The sequence below is a fragment of the Diorhabda carinulata genome, chromosome X, assembly GCF_026250575.1.
Source record: "Diorhabda carinulata isolate Delta chromosome X, icDioCari1.1, whole genome shotgun sequence".
Lineage (NCBI taxonomy): Eukaryota > Metazoa > Arthropoda > Insecta > Coleoptera > Chrysomelidae > Diorhabda > Diorhabda carinulata.
This window is the reverse complement of record NC_079472.1, coordinates 7,077,010-7,097,140: the sequence shown is the minus strand read 5'-3', so window position 1 is coordinate 7,097,140 and position 20,131 is coordinate 7,077,010. Positions and strand designations below refer to the sequence as shown.

At 31.4% G+C, this 20,131-nt stretch overlaps 1 protein-coding gene across 3 annotated transcripts in view; it reads left to right on the top strand.

Moving 5' to 3' along the window:
• Positions 1-20,131, top strand: part of LOC130901017 (Kv channel-interacting protein 1-like) — a 69,717-nt gene that overhangs the window by 36,089 nt on the left and 13,497 nt on the right. For all 3 annotated transcript variants that reach the window (XM_057812063.1, XM_057812065.1, XM_057812064.1), the window contains exons 2-3: positions 5,454-5,650; positions 15,116-15,185. In XM_057812063.1, the coding sequence (XP_057668046.1) occupies positions 5,454-5,650; positions 15,116-15,185 (267 nt within the window). The remainder of the gene's footprint in view (positions 1-5,453; positions 5,651-15,115; positions 15,186-20,131) is intronic.

The window sequence follows — 20,131 nt, the reverse complement described above, 5'->3', positions numbered from 1 at the left end:
TCAGTATTTCGAAAATAGATTAAGAGGTCATCAATACGATAAAAAAAGAAAAAGAACTGCAACAAATATCAAAAAAATTCAATTATAAAGATTCAAGAGAATTTTTAGAAATGGTTCATATTCATTAGAACAAAAAAGATATAAATGATAAAAAAGACCTAATAATTTAAGTAGAATTTATAGCTCTTTTTTGTAAATTCTAATGAAACTACAAATAATTTAATTGACTACTGCTATATATTTAAGATATAAGGACAGGGAAAATTTAATTTGTCTTTTTAGAACAAAGTTCTAGTTTGATTTTATTCTTATTTCGATATACATTATGAAGGTGACCTATTAATCAATATAAATACGCAAATAGTCAGTGTCAATATCATATTTTGATAATAACTTAAAGAAAAGTCGAAACGTCAATTTTATCTATCTTTCAAAAATTATTAAATATATATCAAATATATAATAATATACGTTCGAGAAAATGAAACACTATATAATATTTGTGCTTGAAGAAGATTTTTACCAGTAAATGATTGAAATTTATTTGAGATTTATTCTAAATATTCATGCAAATCCATTCAGTTTCAAAAATTCGGAGGTTACCTGATTTTCAGCTTCAATGACTGTTCTAGAAAGAATCAGCTGGTATGTACCTGCTCGTAGCGGTGTTTCTCCTGAACACATCAAATTCTAACCTAGTCTTATTCTTAATAACTAAGGATTCTAACAATGATAACTGTTCATTTTTTCAATTTTATTAGTAAATTTTATAGATGGACATTTTGAATGTAATTGGAAGATGAAATCTTTACAATTGCTTTGTTTATATCAAATATAGTAAAGATATCGCTCAAATACTGTAATACTATACCCTAGAAAAATACTGAAGCTCTTGACTAATCTACTTTACACAGTTAGGTTAGGTTAGGATAGTTAGTTACTCATAAATAGTCAGCTTTAAACGATGATAAGCGATTGCCCTCTTAATTCAATCTCAATATTTTCTTCATCATCATTTTCTTCATCAGTATTACTTCATATTAAGAATTTTTTATGCCATATAATTCTTTTATGCACTGTTAATCATTTGGTAAACTATGCGCTTCTAATTATTATTTCGTCCTATTTGTTCGCTTCAAGTAGTATATTTCTGGAATACTTCCAAAGTTACTTAATATTTTCGCATTCTTTCTGTTACTAGCTTTCATATTTCCCGGAAGTCTCCTTAATTCACTAAAGTAACTTGTATCGATCGAAATTCATGGGAGGAGATGTAGGTGTGTAACTGATATATTAGTGATCTTTGTAGATGAACTTGTGGTTTAAAAAAAATTTTTATCCTTGGGTGTTTCCTGCGTTGATTATGTTAAAAAGATTTCATCAAAATAAATGTTGAGCATAAATAAAGAAATATATATTAGTTACATTAAAAATGATATTTTACACGAAAAATATCATCAGCGGTTGTCAAGTTTAAAAATAGGTTAAGTACAAAAAAATCTGACGAGTAGAGGATGGGGCAAAAATTATTCAGGAAGGAGACAAACTCAAACATTAAGAAACTAGCAATGATTAACTAATTACGTAGATAATAATTGGACAGCTTGCCAACGTTGGGTGAAACAGCCTGACGTCAAAGCACAACATTCGTAGGATTACGAAACATCCGTTTTTGCATTGAAATTGAGAATCAAAATCTGAGTTTTTACAACGTCGTCGGTTGCCGAAATGATGGAGAATTTATCAACATTGTCAACGCGCCGAGAAAACTAGAAGTTATTCGTTATAGAATCTTTCTATATCAAATCTAATCTAACTTATAGCCCAGGAACCAGTGGTAAAAAATGTTAAAACCGTGGAATTTTGTTAATCAAAGTCGATTTTTATGAAAATTTGGATTTAAGCTCTGCTTTTCCTCTTATTCAAAATCTATCCTGTGCCGAGGGTTCTTTTCATTTTTTAGGGGTTAAAACTACCACTTATAGTAAAAAATTTGAATATATTCGATTTAAGCATGTACTTTAGTAAAATACGGTTTAAATGAATTATTCGTAGATTTGTTGATATTCTCAAACAAGTTTATGATTAATCGGACTCATGCAACCCCTCCAAAGACTATCCTTTGAGGGTAGTAATATTAAAAGCTTTTCTAAAAGCATTTATTATAATCTCGATTATCATGAAAATTTGAATTCGAGCTCTGCTTACCCTTTTCTACGAAATCTTCCCTGTCCCGAACCGGGCTTTTTATATTTTGGGGGTGTAAATTACCCCTCATTGCAAAACAATTTAAAATCTCAGATTTTATGCATGTTTCTGGTAAAATGAAGTTTAAATATATTATTCGTAAATCTGTTGACATTTTCAAATATTTTTATGATCAATCAGATCTATACAACCCCTCCAAATCATCCCCTAAATACATGAAAAGTTAAAAAACAATGTAAACAATGTGAACATTATCCAAAAGTGTATTTATATTGAATTGAGAATATTTCGTCAGTATTCTAAGAAGTGTTGCTTTTTAAATATTTCAACGCTTATGAAACCCACCTTAAATGATCAAAAATTTCAAAATTGTAGTTAATTTTTTTTTAAAAATAATAAAAAAATAAAAATAAGAATATGTTTGAAATCAATAGAAATTTTTATGTAGAAAATATTATAAAAAACAATTTTGAATCATTATACAGTGCAACCTCGATATAACAAATCGGAACAAGTAATTATATCAAGTAATTTGTTGAACTGATGTTTGTTATGTTGAGGTTAAGTTGGTCTAAAATTCGTTAAAAAGAGGTAAAAAAATAGTTGTATTCACCTCAACATTACGTACTTGCGGGAATCCCGAACTTATGAGATATATCTAATTTTTTCGTCATAGGATTTTTGTCAACAACATAGTGAATGATGTTTCGCGTTTCTGTGACCGATAAGGAACATCTTTTACGTTTCTGAGCCATTTCAACTTGAATCTTTAACAATAGTAACGAGCAGCAGTGTTTACATTACTTTCCATCAAACAACAATGATTTGTTTTACGAACAAAAGCGTGTCGAAACCTGTCGCGACATGAATCTCATACTATGAAATTAAGAGTTATACATTGGTGGGAACTTTATATAAAGGTTTTGGGTTGACAAAATTCGTTAATTAGAGGAATTTATACTTTTCCTTGATAGTTGAAAATTCGTTATAAAGAGGTTGTTCGCAAAAAATGTTCGTAATGTAGGTATATTTTACATTGACTCTGTGATTTTTGACAATATCGAAAATTGTTATAGAGAAAAAATATTTAGAATTAAAAATATGAGTACAGAATACAGAAACTTTCATATATAAATCAACCGGCAGATTAGAAACTTCTGTGAAATTTTAACAATAGATCATCTTTAATCAACACCCCAGAATCATTCGATCGCCTTCTACTTACCAACTTAATGTCCTCAACACTCTAGTACAGAGTACCAAATTTGGTATTTTTGAGTTGCAAAGAAAATAATTGTTTTCGAAATTTTGGGACCAACTGTGAAGCCCTCGGGGCCCCAAGGCAACTTGGTATAGACGTAAGTTTTCCCCAATCGTCATATTTTAGGCTGAACACACTATTCACACTACCACTACACCAATACTAACCATTACATTGTCTGACGCACGTTTCAATAACCAAGTTATCGTCTTCAGAGACTGGAGGTAAACTAAAATCTAATTTCTTGACGTACCTGTTTCATACTGAATTTTCCCACCAATAAACCTTCTCCCACGAAAATTAATTCCAGTAGGTAAACCTCCTTGGCGGGAATCTTCACATTTATTTCTTGACTACTAAACTATAGAGTGGGCAGTAATGAATTGACACCTTCTCCTTATTCAAGCTTTCATTACATTTAGCAACTTCAATACTTTCAAATGCATCAAACAATTTATTATTAGATACATTTATTACATTATTAATATTTATGTCATAATTATAACCGGTATCGTGATCGGTAATACTCGATTTTTCGGTCCGTCCATATTTTAAATAAGCTATGTGCTCCTTAAACCGAACAATATCGGATATCTTATTTTGTCCAATATACCTACCGTCATAATCACTCTTTTCCAACTTTTTACCCTTTTTACCCTTAGGACTACCGAACAATTGTTTTAATATGTTGTTTTTAAAATTTTTGAAGGACAGTTTTTGCTGGAGCCCACTTACTTTTTTTATTAACTATTACAGAATATTTTTGATGCTTATGGCTTCAACTGTGTAAGTTATCGTTTGCTGTTGAGGTTTAAAATTTGTCAAGAATCATGTTTTCAATAATGTCTATAATCTGATTATTTATTCCACACATGCAATTGTAGAGTTCACAAATGTCGGGTACATGTCCAAAAAATATGTGGAAACTATTTGATTTAAATACATTAAAATGGATCAAAATAATTAATAAAGTTGGATTTATCAACTTTCCTTTGTCTCTGGGCATTTAATTACTTGGAACTATTTGGACCAATTAGAAATACCATTTGACAAAACCACAAAATATTTTTCGTATATAGACATTCCATTTGCATGGTAAAAAATCTAATCTCTGTTTCATTTATTTTAATTCTCTGCATTTGTTAGATTTGTTTCTATCCTAGTTATATTTGTGCTTTTAAAAAAATTCTGTTCGTTGAGCAGGAAAACCTAATATTTGTAAAGCTAGCAGTGTTCACTGATATTTTGTGCCCCTATGCTTTAGTAAAATTAAAAAGGAAACGACATAGACAATTCAAAGTGCGTCCAATAAATAGGCCTAAGAAACAAAGAGGAGGAATACAATATTATAAAAAAATTGATTCCTGTTTTCATTGGTTATAAAAATTGGATAACTTTCAGCGCAAATTCGGCGCGAACTTGAACGCGAATTCGGACGTTTGTGTTTATAAATCACATTTCGGACGCAAGCGTAAAAGTTTCTAAATTGACTTTTAGTCAGATATATTTGCTAATTTGTACATAATTAGGTCAATATGAATATAAGTAATGCAGAAATACTCAGCCGTGAGTGTGAGTACTTCTGCATTCACCAAGTTTATTACAAAATTTAATTGCAGAAGGCTGTTGCTTCACTGTTGATACTGTCAAAAATAATTTGCTAGGAGCTGAAACTAGGACTAAGGATGTGACAGGTATAAACAAAACTTACTACAGGCCGGAACGTTGTCTGATTATTTGCAGATCTGTCAGTCTTATTTTCTCAAACATATCGTATGTACTACTGACATATTACAAATATAAAAGAAAAATCTTACAATAATTAATCAAATTTGTTTTAAAACTAACCTCCTGACGTTAAGTATTCAATCTCCTATAAACCTCTCTTAGTTTAGTGAAAGAATTTCAAATTTTTACTTTTGTCCCATCGACATATAGGAGTTATCTGTGAGCGCTATAGTTAAATTTTCAAATTTATTTTCAGGTTTTTCCAAAAGCCACCAACTGAACCATACCCTATCTAAGATGGCTACTCCTTCAGAAAGTCCCGTCGAAGAGGTTATGTTTGAAATAGAACCGTCCAGAGTACCAAAGCCAGTACCAGTTGCTCTCGAAGATCTTTGTAAATTAACCAAATTCACCAGACAAGAAATTAGAATAATGTACAGAGGATTTAAAACTGTGAGTAATTTTATTTTCAAATTTATTTGTAGAAGTAAAATTTAAGGTTCATTAAATTTTAGTGGAAAGTGATTCGGTATTGTCACGTACCACAAAGTTTTACTACGTTTCGGAATAATAATAATACTCTCTACCTCTATTGTATTCATAATCAGCTATTGGAAATATTAATAATTTAAATTGAGTGTTCCATCTCATTACTTCGATCGTATAATGAACAACAAAAGAGAAACGGTTTAGAGCAAAAAAACTTTACTCACCAATGAATAAAATAAATTTTTAGGTTTCTTCCTGGCTCCTGCTAGTGAAAGTTTGTATACTTCATAAAATATTGTACGATGCTGCTGAAAAAGTTCTAAGTAATAAAAATTAGAATATCAGGTATAATTGCCTTAGAACTGGTCAGTGTGATCGATAAAACTAAATTTGACCTAAACTGTAATTGTATATACAGTCTGTTTCTGAATGAACCCATTTTCTACAAAGGGTTTCTAAAAATTGTCACTCCATATCTAAGATAGGTAGAAAATTGCTTAATAAAAAATTGTCGTAACGCCTTTCGTTTCTTTTAACGTTTCACAAAAATCCATTAATCGGTATCTTGATTTTCTTCAATATTTCCATGAAAAGCTATAATTTATTGATAGTTACAACGAAAACTCGACAATTATAAGGTTTTTGAAACCTTGTTATTTTTAAAATTAGATATTATTAAGCAAATGTACTCAAATATTGAATACACATGTTATTAACCTTAGGTGAATGTTCAGAAAGCTCTAATGCAGCTATTAAGTGTTTTATTTAGTGTAAAACTGAATGATGTTCAAGATAACTTGCAATTTTGATTAATAAATCTAACTTTAAAAAAGTTATTTTCAGTAGTACCGCTTGGTACGAACTTTGTAACTAGCACCCTGTATGATAGTCAGATATAAAAACAAATTCATGGGATGTATCAACTTCCAAAACATATTCATATAAAATTTCATTACAATGTGACCATTAGTTTTGGCAAAATCGTAAAAAATGTGTATTTATTTTGAGTACAGATGATCTTTTTATGAAACACTTTATACAACAAAATTTCTTCGGGAATATCACCCTTACAAGATTTTTTTCAAATTCGACACATATAAAGGCATGCACAAGCTTTGCTTTTGCACTAAAACAAATTCAAAGGGCTTGATCTTCTAAAGTCTTTCTAACCCTGTATTGTCAAGGAGCTGGATAGCCTCGACATTGACATGATGATGGAGTCATTCTTCGTGACTCTTGATTAATTTATCTATGATCTGGTCAACAGTGTTCTCAGCACTTTGTTTTGGAATCTTTGGATGAATACTAAGTTGCTTGCTTTGTACTTCCCCATAGATAAATACCATAAGTCTGTACAAGCTTAAGAATCTGCGTTATTATGTAGAGACATTTCAGTCCAAGCTTTTCTTTTTTCTTTTTAACATGCACTTTCTATCGAAGTTTGGTATCTAAGGTAATATCTAAGGATTGTGCTGTGTTTGAGTGTGGAATCAGGTTATAATTTATTCTGACTGGAGTATGATCTATCGTTTTGTTCGTAAAGTTAATATGAAATTATTTAGTTACATTAAGTTTAATTTTCCATCTCTTCGTTCAGTCATAGATAAGGTAGACAGCTGGTTGCTTCTTCATTGTCCCTTCCTACTGCTAGAAAGGCAGTGTCATCGACGAAGATAGCTATGGTATTGTTTTTTCACTCTGGAATGTCACATATGTATAGTAAGATTAGAAGCTATTCCAGAGCTTACTTTCTTTAAGATCGTAATAAGCTTCTTTTTGTTTGATTCGAAAATATATTTCTTTCCGATATGTGTGGATGGAGAATATACGAAGATTGCTCTAGGAGGAAAAGCTTGAGTTTATGTATCAAACCTTCATGTCACATCTTTCTAAATCCAAATTGGAGATTAGGATTAACTTCTCTTTCTTCGTGTGGTGGTTTCCCTGGATTGGATATCATTATAACCTCCGCAATTTTCAAAAGTTAGTTTAACTATTGCTTTTTTGCATAGTTGTTTTAAAGTTTCACCAGTAAATAGGTCAATACCTGGAGCTTTTTTCGGATTAACATTTTCTTGTATTTTGGTAATTACTTCTTTGGGAAAGTAATTTCTATTTTTTGGTGGATTTTTTCCAAAGTGGGTTCTTCATCTTGATCTTCATGTGGTTAAAAGATGTTTTCTAGATGATTTGCTCATTATTTCTTGCCCATTTACTATCTCCCAATCTGAAATGTGGTATTCTCATTATAAGTCTTTATAGTTGGTTAGTGAGTATCCAGAGTGAGTATTCAGTACTGCTGTCGTTTGTCAATTTTCTATAATTATTAATGGATTCTTCTTTTCTTTCGGTAGCATGTTGAGAATATTTTATCTTCTGGTACTCTACTTTACTGCCTTTTTCTTCCAAGTTTTCTTTTTTCAGATATTAGTTCCCTTATTTCTTTAGGATAGGTGTTTCTAATCAACCTTCTATTAATAGCCGATGGCGATGTAGTTTCCCATGCTATCCCACCGTTTTCAAAATAGGTTCTCAATAAATTTATGAGCTTTGTTCGCGGGTCAATTTCGGATCGCATGTGCACGTCGCGTCGTTCGGAATTCGACCCGAAGAACAAAGCTAGAAGGTTTTCGATAATCTATAAGAGGAGACTATGATCAAGTATTTTGGATGAAAGTAGTAATTTCCAACATATATTATAATCGTATTCTATTCTTGTATTGTCCACTTTTAACTGATGTTGGTATTGGATTCAGAATCTATTGGTTCGAGGAAACAATTTAATCTACAGAATGAGTTTTATTTATGTGTCAGATCTTTCCCTTTTCCGGGAAAATAATGAACTTTGTTGTTTGAAATGGATCACTCTGTATATTCTTCGATTTTAGAAATACTTGTTTTTCATCCAATGTTCCCTATACCTAAATGCCATAATTTCAAAGTTAAAACTACTATTTGCGCTATTTCCACCGGAATAATATATAGGTGACTATGACTGCTACAATAAAAATATTGTCTTTTCAATAAATTATTATTGTTGAAGTTTATTACAAGTCATAATGAATCGTTTATCTGAAAAAGAACGAATTAATATTTTATTGATGTTAGAATATGGTGATAGGCGTAGAAGTGAACGTGTTAATAATTTATATCCTAACCGAAATCCCATAACAATATCTATTGTCAGTAAATTAGGAAAAAAGTTTAACGAAACTGGTTCAGTAAAAGATTTATCCAAATCAGAGCGCAGAAAACATGAATCAACTGAAAACAAATTAAGATGTTTGTGTCCTGCTAGAACGATTCAGAGTACTAGACAAATATTCATGAAAAATTTTACGTGATAATAAATTCCATCCATACAAAGTGACGTTGGCTCAAGAGTTGTAAGATGACGATTTTGATAGACGTGAAGAGTTTGCAGACCTAATGATGGAAAAATGTTACAATTTAAACAATCCAAATTTTTTAATGTTTAATGTTTTGCGATGAGACCACTTTTTGTATTAATAGAAACGTAAATAGGCATAATTGAATGTATATACTGGAATAATAGGCGACAAAATAATTGGTCCCTTTTTCATTGACGGTTACTTAACTTATAAAAATCGTACAAATCGTTTCCGAGAGAATTGAGGCGTTTTATACATAAAACTCACTCTGTATATTGCAACCATAAACAATCTAAAAAACTTGAAATATAAAAAAAACATCAATTTCTAAAATAAAATACAAAAAAATCACATTATAGTGATTTAAACAAATAAATTTTATGAGTTGCGGTGAAATAAACTGTAAATTTGTTTCAATGTTTGAACTTATCTCTGTGAAGTGTACTTGAATAATTTTAGCTTAATAACTTTGAAAATGGCAAAATCAAATAAACCGAAACGTAAAAACTTACGAATAGAATGTATAGTTTTATTGACCGCAATTCATTGAATTTATTTATATAAAAATATCAAGGCAATTAGTATCTCCCATTTTCGAGGCAAACTCTTAAACTTTGAAGAGTAGATTGAACGGCAGTCCATTTCTGTTCTTGAAATACTCTGAATGGTATTTCGTTTTTTTTTAATATATTGTTTCTAATAGTAGCTTAAAAAGAAGCTCTTTAATTTACTCTCAAAAGTGAAATCTAAGTCAGTTACAACAATTCCCTAACATGCGCGACATTTGATAAAATTTTGAGGTTGAACAAGTGAAATCAATGACATCCGACTGAAAAGCGGCAAACGACACGACGATGAACAATGACACACAGCAAGAAAAAGTGAAAGAAGACTTTCTGATTGAAGAAAAAGGGAGTACAAGAGAATACGCTGAGCGTAAACCGTCCAGCTACGAAGACCTCAAAAGAAACAAGAAAATAGTAGGGCTAGGTGAAATAAATAACGAACTTATATAAATATATGAACCATCCGAAAAAAAATGTAAATTATTATAGAAATATGAGCAGCATATAATGCCATAAAGATGGAGTTTGAAACTAGGGTTTCTAATTTTCAAAAATTAAAAACAAAAACGTAACCAAAGAAAACAAAATAAAAATGTACAAAACCCTAATAAGACCAGTAATAACGTATAGGATGGAAACAACAGTAATCAACAAAAGGAAAGACGAATAACCGAGAGACAGATAATAATAATAACTATAACAGGTCAAAACACAACACAGGAGGGAGAAAGGAGAGCAAAGGAAAACGAAGAATTAGAGAAAGAGCTGAAGAAGGAAAATATAGTGAGATACATAAAAGCACAAAGACTCAACTGGGTTGGGCATATAATCAGAAGAAAACCAATTGAAATGATCAAAAGAATAACGCAATGGATCCCATTGTGGCCAAGGAGAAGAGGCAGACCGAGAAAGACTATACAGAAAGAAATAAAGGACATGAGAGCACTTAATATAGAGAACTTGAGCACAAAGTGGCGGAGCCGAAAATAATGGGAAATAATAACAAAAGCAGCAAAGACAAACGATAAACTATAGAGAAAACATAAGTAGAATACGAAGAGTAATCCATCCCAAAAAAGGCTATAAATAATTGAAAGGCTTGATGATGATGATATCTCCGTACTAATCAACACAAAAATCTATGTATTAGTTTTACAATTATTCGGTATCTTATCTTATCTTATTTATAGCTATTAATAGACATTCCCTCTCGCCAGTTGAAAATTCATATGCCATAATATATACTTTCCTTGACTTTTCCGGCAATAAATTTATTGAGACAATTTTAGCAGTTTCTCTAATTTCTGGTTTTTAACATAATTTAACATAATATATCAAAACTAACAGAAATCTAAACACACCATAATTTTGACAGGCTCCGCGCATTCAAACTATAGGTCCTGGATTCGAATCTGGTCTAAGAAAATTCACTTTTTAATTTTTTTTCAGGTGTACAGAACTAAATTGAAAATATTTAGTAGTGTTTTACATGAGAAAATTATTAAAACCGATATTTTGTAGCAAAACAATATAATATAGCTAAATCAAGAAAGCATCTGACAGCAGTAATAAATGGATTCATTAATCACTGTCGTGATTATTAAGATCGAGCGATCAGACGTATAATGAGTACTTTATACAACAGTCGTGGATAAAAATGTTTATAACACTAATGAAAACAACTAAATCATTATTATAAAAGACGCAAAATAATAAACGAAAAGGATATCATGGAAAGATGGAGAAATCTCTTAGAAAAAATAATATAAAAGAGACGGAAAATAAAGAGACTAAAGAAAAAGCAGCGGGAGTAGCAAAAACAAAAACAACAAAAAATCAAACACCTACAAATGAAATACAACAAAAAATACACAAACTGAAATAAAAGAAGACACCAGAAACAGACAAAATAACGACAGACATGGTAAAAGCGACAGAAATATAAATGAATAGAAATAAAACTATCAAAATCAAAACATATACACAGGAGGAGCACCAGAAGACTGCATTGTGGAAATAATGAAACTGTTATAGAAAAACAGGCACACAAAAAAAACAATAATTATATAAATTATAGACATTACAAAAACAATAAATGAATCAAAACAAGGAATCAGAACAAACAGAAGAACAACAAAATAAAACTTAACATAACATAATGAGACAAATAACAGAAACAGAAATAAAAGAAGACGAAGATATACACCTGTTTCTTATAAATGTTAAGAACGTATTCGACAAAGTCAATAAAAATTACATATGAAAAATCCCAGCATACGGAGACACAGTTTTTTATGAAGAGACAAAAAAATATGGTAGAGTTGCTGATTATACACCTTTGAACTAACCGAGTTGCCAATTTAATCAACATTATCGGTCAATTCATGAAATGTAGTTAGGTTACCGCTGTAGCCTGCAGTCGAGATCATATTTTCAACAATTGCCCTTTCATGAATAATAGATAATAGTCATGCAAAAAATCGAATTATCATCGTTTTAGTATTTGAAATTGGAACAATCAATGACTTTCTTTTAGTCAAATATTATCTATTTGAGTAAAATATTGTGCACAACCCTCGACAGACTCCATAAATTCCGTAAATAATAGCTACTTCTACAATAGGCTTTTATCATTTCTGTTTAAATATAAAATAGTTACTTCCCATCAATTTGGGTTTTTAAGTAACAAATGCACAAATTATGCTATATTTTCCCTCCTAAATATCACTGCAACAACTTTTTGTGGTTTTTCTAAAGCTTTCGATTGTGTTAATCATAATATTTTAATCAACAAATTACAGTACTACGGTTTCAGGGGAACACCTTTCGAATAGTTTAACCTTACAAACAGAAGTCAGCTTGCAAGAGTTGATGCAACGATGTCTTTTTCAAGCCAATAGAATGTGGAGAGTGTTCCAAGTTTCAGTACGAGGCCCTATATTGTTTTTTCTGTTCATAAACGACATCGCCTATCTAGACATCATTGGTAAAATATGTCTATTTGCAGACGACACCATTAAATCATGGTGCGATTCTAATCTTCTCTGTCTCAACGTCGTTGAATCTGTAAAATTCTTAAGGCTTGTTGTGGACAATTCCTTGAAATGGGATTTTAATATTGCTGCCTTATCTAAAAAAGTTTTACGCTGAGATCAGTTTTCAAAGAACTGAACTTATCCATCTTCTTCACAGTTTATTATGCCCTTATTGAGTCGCATCTCTGATATTATATACTGATTATTACCTTTTAATATTACCTATAATTTTGTTACTCATTGTGGTTTTTCTCTGTATATTGAAATTTTTTTGTTTATTTTTTAGTTTTTACAAGCTTTTGTCTACAAATTATAACAATTTTTTGACAAAAAAGCGTTTTTCTCTCTCTCCTCATCTTTTACCTCATTTATAAACCTCTGAACATCTTTTTCTAATTTCCTTAAGACTATAACCTCAATCTCTCCTCTAAAAGAATGCCATTACCTTGAAACCGATTTTTAACTAGCGCACTCGACGTCATCATAAAAAACTTGATCCACGAAGTTAACAAGAGCCATACTTCTCGATTTCTCTTCTAGATATGCCAAAAAGACGAGTTCCCTTCAATTTTTTTCATTCTAAACCACTTGAGAAAATTATAATAGGCAATATCATAATGCTGACTCGATTTTTTCGATAATAATTTAAATTTAGCTGTATTTACAGCCTCTTCAATATCAATGCACAGTTTATCATTAACATTCCACTTTATGCGATAGGAATATTAAATACCGACAAGAACTTTAAATATAAAACGTGAACTGTAAGCAATATTGTTTGCGCTTCATCATGTTTCACACCAAATGCGAAGATTGTTAAAAATTAATTAACCGATGACAGGGGTCAAAATGTAATTCTATTAAAATAATTAAATAGCTTATGCGGTATATCTTTTATGAACTTTTCTTTTTTAACAGAAATCTCTCTGTTGGGCGGTTGAAAAATTGTCTTAAAATGTTTCAGAAAGATAAAGTTACGTTACTTCTTGTTCAAGGGGCGATCAGTTTCTCTAATAGAAGTTTAGGATCCTGTGCAAAACGCAGGCGTGTTTGCCGATAAGCTGAAGTAAGTTTTGGACCAATTGCAGGTGTTTTAGGGTTTAGGTTATTTTCCTGCAGTCTTCGTTTTACTGTCCACTGACTAATAGTCACTCCTTGCACCTCACGCGATTATACTTTAATGGCATTAAGGTGACGATTTCTTAAAGTTGTTGACACAATAAAGCTGTCATCACGAGCGGTTGTAAGTCGCCCTTTGCCTATTCCAGGTTGCCTATTAAAGGATCCATTCTTGTCATAACGCTGGCACACTCTTTAAACTGCTGCGCGGGTCATATCCAAATTTCTAACAACAGCTCGTTGACCAACTCCATTTTCGATTGAAGCAATAACTTTGGTGGCTTTTTGTAGTGTAGTATGCATTAAACTAACAGCCTTGCTGATAAATCTATACTCATATCTAACCATATTAAATATTGTCTTTCAAACAGCAAATTACTTTTTTTTATCTGATGAATAATTAACAATTATAAAGTTTACAGTGGGCCGATTTATATCCACGCAACTATCGTAGGTATAAGCAACCCTGTTTTTTTGTTGATAAATAATTCCTATAGAATTAATATGACTCATCCTCATAATGGCTTCTAATACCACCATCGACCGTTACTTTGCTTTTAGTTTTCTTGATTCAATGAAATCAATGAACAGTATGTAGATTCTACTCATATCTAACATAGTTGTGTTCGGGTCAACAATTATTCTGTGGTAACTCCACCTTAGGTAAACCCTGCTTGATACTCTCCAATAATAGGTATCCGAATCCCAATTTTCCAGTCGTTATAAACTATAAAAATAATAGTTTTATAAACTAAAAACCACGCCTCAATAGCAAACCAAAATAAAATTTAGGAAAGAATTTTTCAGGTATCAGTTTCAGTTGGAAAGGCATGCAGTGCTTTCTAAGCTATTTTTATAATTCAAAATTCAATCAATGAACATCAATAATAACGCATTCTTACATTAAAATGAGAGATTTTATTAATCACTCTACCCTTTTTTGAAGAAAATTTATTCTGTAATTTTTAGTTTGGTTTGCTATTTCCGTTTTTTAAATAACAACTACATATTAATTTGCAATCAACTAAGACATATTTTCAAAAAAAAATCTATCCATATCTTTTTTAGAGGCATTAGCACTTGTAGAAATAGTAACTAAGAATAGAACAGATCAATTATCAGAATGCATTAGGAAGGTTTTTAAATGTGCCGTAATTAGTGACAAACTCAAAACTTACCGCGATACTTATTTTCAACCATAATGGATCATAATGGTAATGAATTTAGTGGTTGAAGCACTTATATATGATGAAATAGCTTGTTCTAATAATACTTACTTAACAACGAAAAATATTCCATGAAAAATTTCTGTTGCAGGAATGTCCAGAAGGTGTTGTCCACGAAGATAGCTTTAAAGAAATTTATTCTAAATTTTTTCCTCACGGAAGTAAGTACAAATAATTTCTCTACCTCCAAAAGAAACATTTGGAATGGTTCATCTATGCTACAAACTATCAACATAGTTACGAGGTGTGGCAATTAAGTTCCTGGAATTTGTCGTTAAAAGCAAACAAAAAAGTTTCACACATTTTATTATCGATTTTTCCAATAGTATCCATCATATTGTATGATACCAACATTACCATCACAATTCATAGCATCCTTGGTAGTGGTCTGAAGTTAAATCGTTTAGAAACATGATTACATCTTCTGTGAGCCCACACATGACTTCGTCTTAGGAAATAAACAAAGTACCAGGAGGTATATCATGATTATGAAGTGTTTTGTCGAAAAAACAATCAATGAGAAATAGGCCGGTAAATTATCGTGGTAGGATTCAGCTTCTCTTGGCGATTTCGGAACATACACAAAAAACGCCAACTAACGCAATTAACATAACACTTTCCAGTTATTGATTGGCCCACAGAAAGATGGATTAATAATGGACAAAGGACATAATAGCTTTTGTTTGACGTTCTCTTCTTAAAATTGCAAATCGCTTTTTTTCTTAAGGGTGACAGCTTTTAGCACCATTTGAGATACTACTAAAAATTGAATCACTATTCGTTCCTTGTAATATGAGTCACAATACCACTGAAAAAGTTTCTTCAGAAAAATATGTACAAAAAACCAACTAAAAGAGCTCTCGACTGCAGGGTGAAAGTAAAATTGCTATACATATGTGACGCAGTGTTGTCAGATACGAGCTTTGACCAAATTCCCAGAACTTAATCATCGCACCTCATCTGTTTTTAGTACAAGAAAATTCCTATGAAAATATTTTACCGGATTTTAATAAATATTTCTAATTGTTGCGTACAGCTTTTTTCAAAATGATTTATCAAAATAAAATACGTAAATGGCCAACAACATGTAATTTACGTAAGTAACATTTAAATGTAACTCCATTTTGATATCTGTATAGCTCCAGCTTCTAATAGTGACTATTTGATGGCTAATAAATAGTTACACCATAACCAATTCATCACTTAATTTTCGGATTCCCCAAACCTTCTGCACCTTTCTATTCCTTAATTATTTGCTTCAATTTTTTGAGTCGAAAACAATTGCTCCACCAATTGAGCAAATTATTTTTCAAATACAAAATATGGATAATAAATGTCGAGACTCAGAACGTATTGTCGTAAAGTTCTGTTTGAGCTCTTTACAGATACTTGAAACATTCATCTTTGTCAAAAATGGAATTAAATGGCAAAAATTGTCGTGCGATAAATTTCTATGACTTTCGATGTGGATTGAACCAACAGCAGTTTGCCGATCAACTCGCTATGAATTTTGGTTATGAACCACCACAATCCGCTGGTTTTCCGAATTCAATCACGGTCGCATTTCGCTACAGGATGAATTTTGTGAAGGTTGTCCAAAATTATCTGTTTTGTCGATGGCAACGATGGTTAAATTGAACGAATTAAACTTCGAATTGCTTCTTCATCCACCGTATAGTCCAGATCTGGTCTCCAGTGATTACTAGTTATTCGCAAATCTCGAAATAAAGCTCGCCGGCAAAAAATTCAGCTCAATTGAAGAAGCAAAAGACAAATACCTCAACAAACACGGCATCCAGAAGTTTGAGGAAGCGTTGGAATGATTATGTTGCTCTTAAAGGAGATTACATTGATTAATAAAATCGATTTTTGACAAGAAAATGTGTTTTTCTCAGTTAGTCACAGGACTTATTGAGTGATGTGTTACCATTTTCTTCCATGATAGGTATTCAACATTCAACAAACGTGAATATCCGATTTCGATTTTCGTATCTTCAAAAAACTTCGAAATATTTTATATTACTGGACAAAAATTGTTTTAAACAACATCAAGCTTATAAAATTTGGCTAAGCAGAACCGGACTCACAGGCACTTTTTCATAACAAGATTCCCACTCTTCCCCGGTTCTTATTTGGAGAGATAGACTAAACTTGTGAGATGAAAAATGCCAAGTATTCTATTAACGTGTATAAAGTGCTACTCAATACAATGATTTTTAAAAAAAATTGCTTTTTTACTTCTACATTATAAAATACTCTCTCTAGTGTTGTACCTAAAACTCTTATTTCCACGTGTTTTTCGGGTCCACTTTTGTCTACTTTTTTTCTCTAATACAGCTGCCGATCTTAGTTGCCCGCTCGTTACCATTGTTGCAATTATTAAGTTGTATCTCTTCTAGTTGAATCAGAACAATTGTTTTGTTAAATGGCTCTCAAATTTGTCTTATTTAAAGAAATTTTTGCTCAATATCAAATTATTTATTCATACAGTTGGCGCGATCTTAGTGTAAACGCCCTTTTTGGTTGTCACGACATTATTCAATTACATAAATGAATTTTTAGCTTTTGCGAACAGTGAAAGTAAAGTGTTTAGCATAAAAATATATATTTCCATTCCATTTAGAATGTCTGAAATTCTAGAATCATGATCTAGGCCCATAAAAATTTTATTATAAATAAAAATTGTAGCAAAACTGGAGATTGACTAAACTTTTCGAATAAGAAAGGACGTCAATAAAGGGAACAAGCACTACGCCTCTTGAAATTCAACAAAAATTACACGGATAAAATTAAATGTCGCATGACGTACGTTCTACTCCAACATTTCAAATAACGTCGCATAGCTGAAAAATGTTTGTCTCCTACATCTTATCTTTTTGTATCTTTCCGACAACGTCTACGTTTTAGTTGAGGTTCGAGTCAAGAGCTTTTTGAGACGTATCAACTGGAGAATTAGCCTGTGAAAAGAGTCGACTTATGAATAAATATACCAAACATATTTTCTTAAATATTTGTTCTTATTTTTTTTTTTTTTTTTTGGTAAAACATCTCAAAGTTTAAAAAACAGATTGAGAAGCCATGTCACTAAAAAATAAAATAAAACAGCATAAAAAAATGACAAGGGTGATTAGACCAAAGCGAGACTTTTCAGTTTGTTTTCGCCATGTTGCTCATACATAAAATGATTAAACAAAATATAAGTTACCTAAATATTATCTGAAATGTCCTGAGAGATTTCAATCGAACGATTTACAGGAAAAGTTACTTACAAAAGTTTATATGCAAGGTGGATACTACGATTGTTTGATGCCGATAAAAGTCTCTCTCACATGGAAAATTAAAACGAATCTTTTGATATCTTCAAAGTAATACAAGTGAATTTTTTATGTCGATAAGTCACAGTAGATGAACGTGAATGAAATTTGAGTACACCATTATACCACAGAAGACAGTCTTGGCATTAATATTTTCTATTCATTTATTGATTCCTATCTTTCCAATTTATATGCAAACTCCTTGAGCTAGATCTTCCTTATCTTCTTTCACCTCCTTTTTCCCATTAGAGTAATTATATCTTCAGCATACATTTAATTCAGTTTTTCAAATTTCATACGTTCGCAATATTCATTGCGGTCAACTTCTGTTGTCACTAGGATTGTTATCTTTTTTTATTTCACTATTCTTGATTTGTACCCCTTTTGTTTGTTGGTGGCATCATCTTTGATCATTTGGTTTCATCCTGCTTTCTGACTTCCCTGTCCAATTTGTCCCACAACCACCCAATGCAGTAGAGGTAGGGTGAATATGACGGCCAAATCATTAATTTCAATACATTTTTCCTTTCCATTTCTTTGCACAGCTTCGAGGAATGCTTGGGATCGTTGCCATAGTGGAAAATACACTCGTGGTCAAAAATAACTCACCACCCCGATTTTTTAAAAAAAAATTTTTCTTTAATAAATTTAAATTAATATTGCTATTAAAATATGCATAAAATTAAAATTTTAAAAAACCACAAAACCAATTATTTGCTGATAACAAATTTTGCTACATTTTATTGCTAACATTTAAAATACTTCAACTTTATGTGATGGAAAAAAAAAGAAACCCAAAAGTTTAATATTTAAGTTTTTGATATTGAAATAAAGGGTAGTGCATTATTTATGGCCACGAGTTTAAAGTGTCTGTCCATCAGGCGCTGGCCACAACGTTCTATATTTTCTACTACATAATATTGTTTTATACCATTCTTTCTCCAAAATCCTCAAACTTTGACTCATCCCTCCATAAAACTAGCTTCCCCTCTTCAAGCGTTCAATTTTTATGTTCTTCGCCCTTCAAAAAAGGCCAGCACCTCTCAATGTCCTCTTCAATGTAGAAGTACTGAAAGGCAGATCCCCAGATTCAGTATAATAAGTTCATTCTCAGCGGCTGTGGTTATTTTTTGAGGACGCCCTAAACGTTTTCTATTGTCAAAGTTCCCGGTAGATGCATATTTTTTCACGTCGAGGTAATCTCAATTCGGCGGCAATGGTACGTTTACTTTTACGTAGACAAAAAGATGCCTTGGTTCAAAAAGTATAAATCACAGTTTTTGTGTCTCACAGGGCTAACTGAGACAAAACTACAATCATGAAAACCAAAGAAATAATTCATTGAGAAACAAATCAGGGGGTAATTGCAAGTTTTAACTTATTGCACTCACCGACAAAATATAAACATGCGATCGTATTATTTTAAAATTTAATGAATGGATTATGGGTGGTAGTGTATATTCTTCTCTTTTTTACGCAACACTATGTGCCAACTGACTTCTGATGGACAGTGCATGTTATTAATGCTATTTTCATTTTCATTTCAGAGAATGACAATTTACAATTCAAATTTGACGTGTTTCGAGGTTTTTTAGAAACATGTGCAGAAATAATGGACTTATTCAATTTGATTTTTTTCACACTTCATTTCCATACACAAAAATCCAACCCTTTAAAATGTCTTCATAGTTACATTCTATTTAAAAGGTATAACTTGGCACTGGGTACATATACAATACGAGGGCAATTTGACGGGAGACTTAGGTTTCGATGAAAACGTAAAATATATTCAA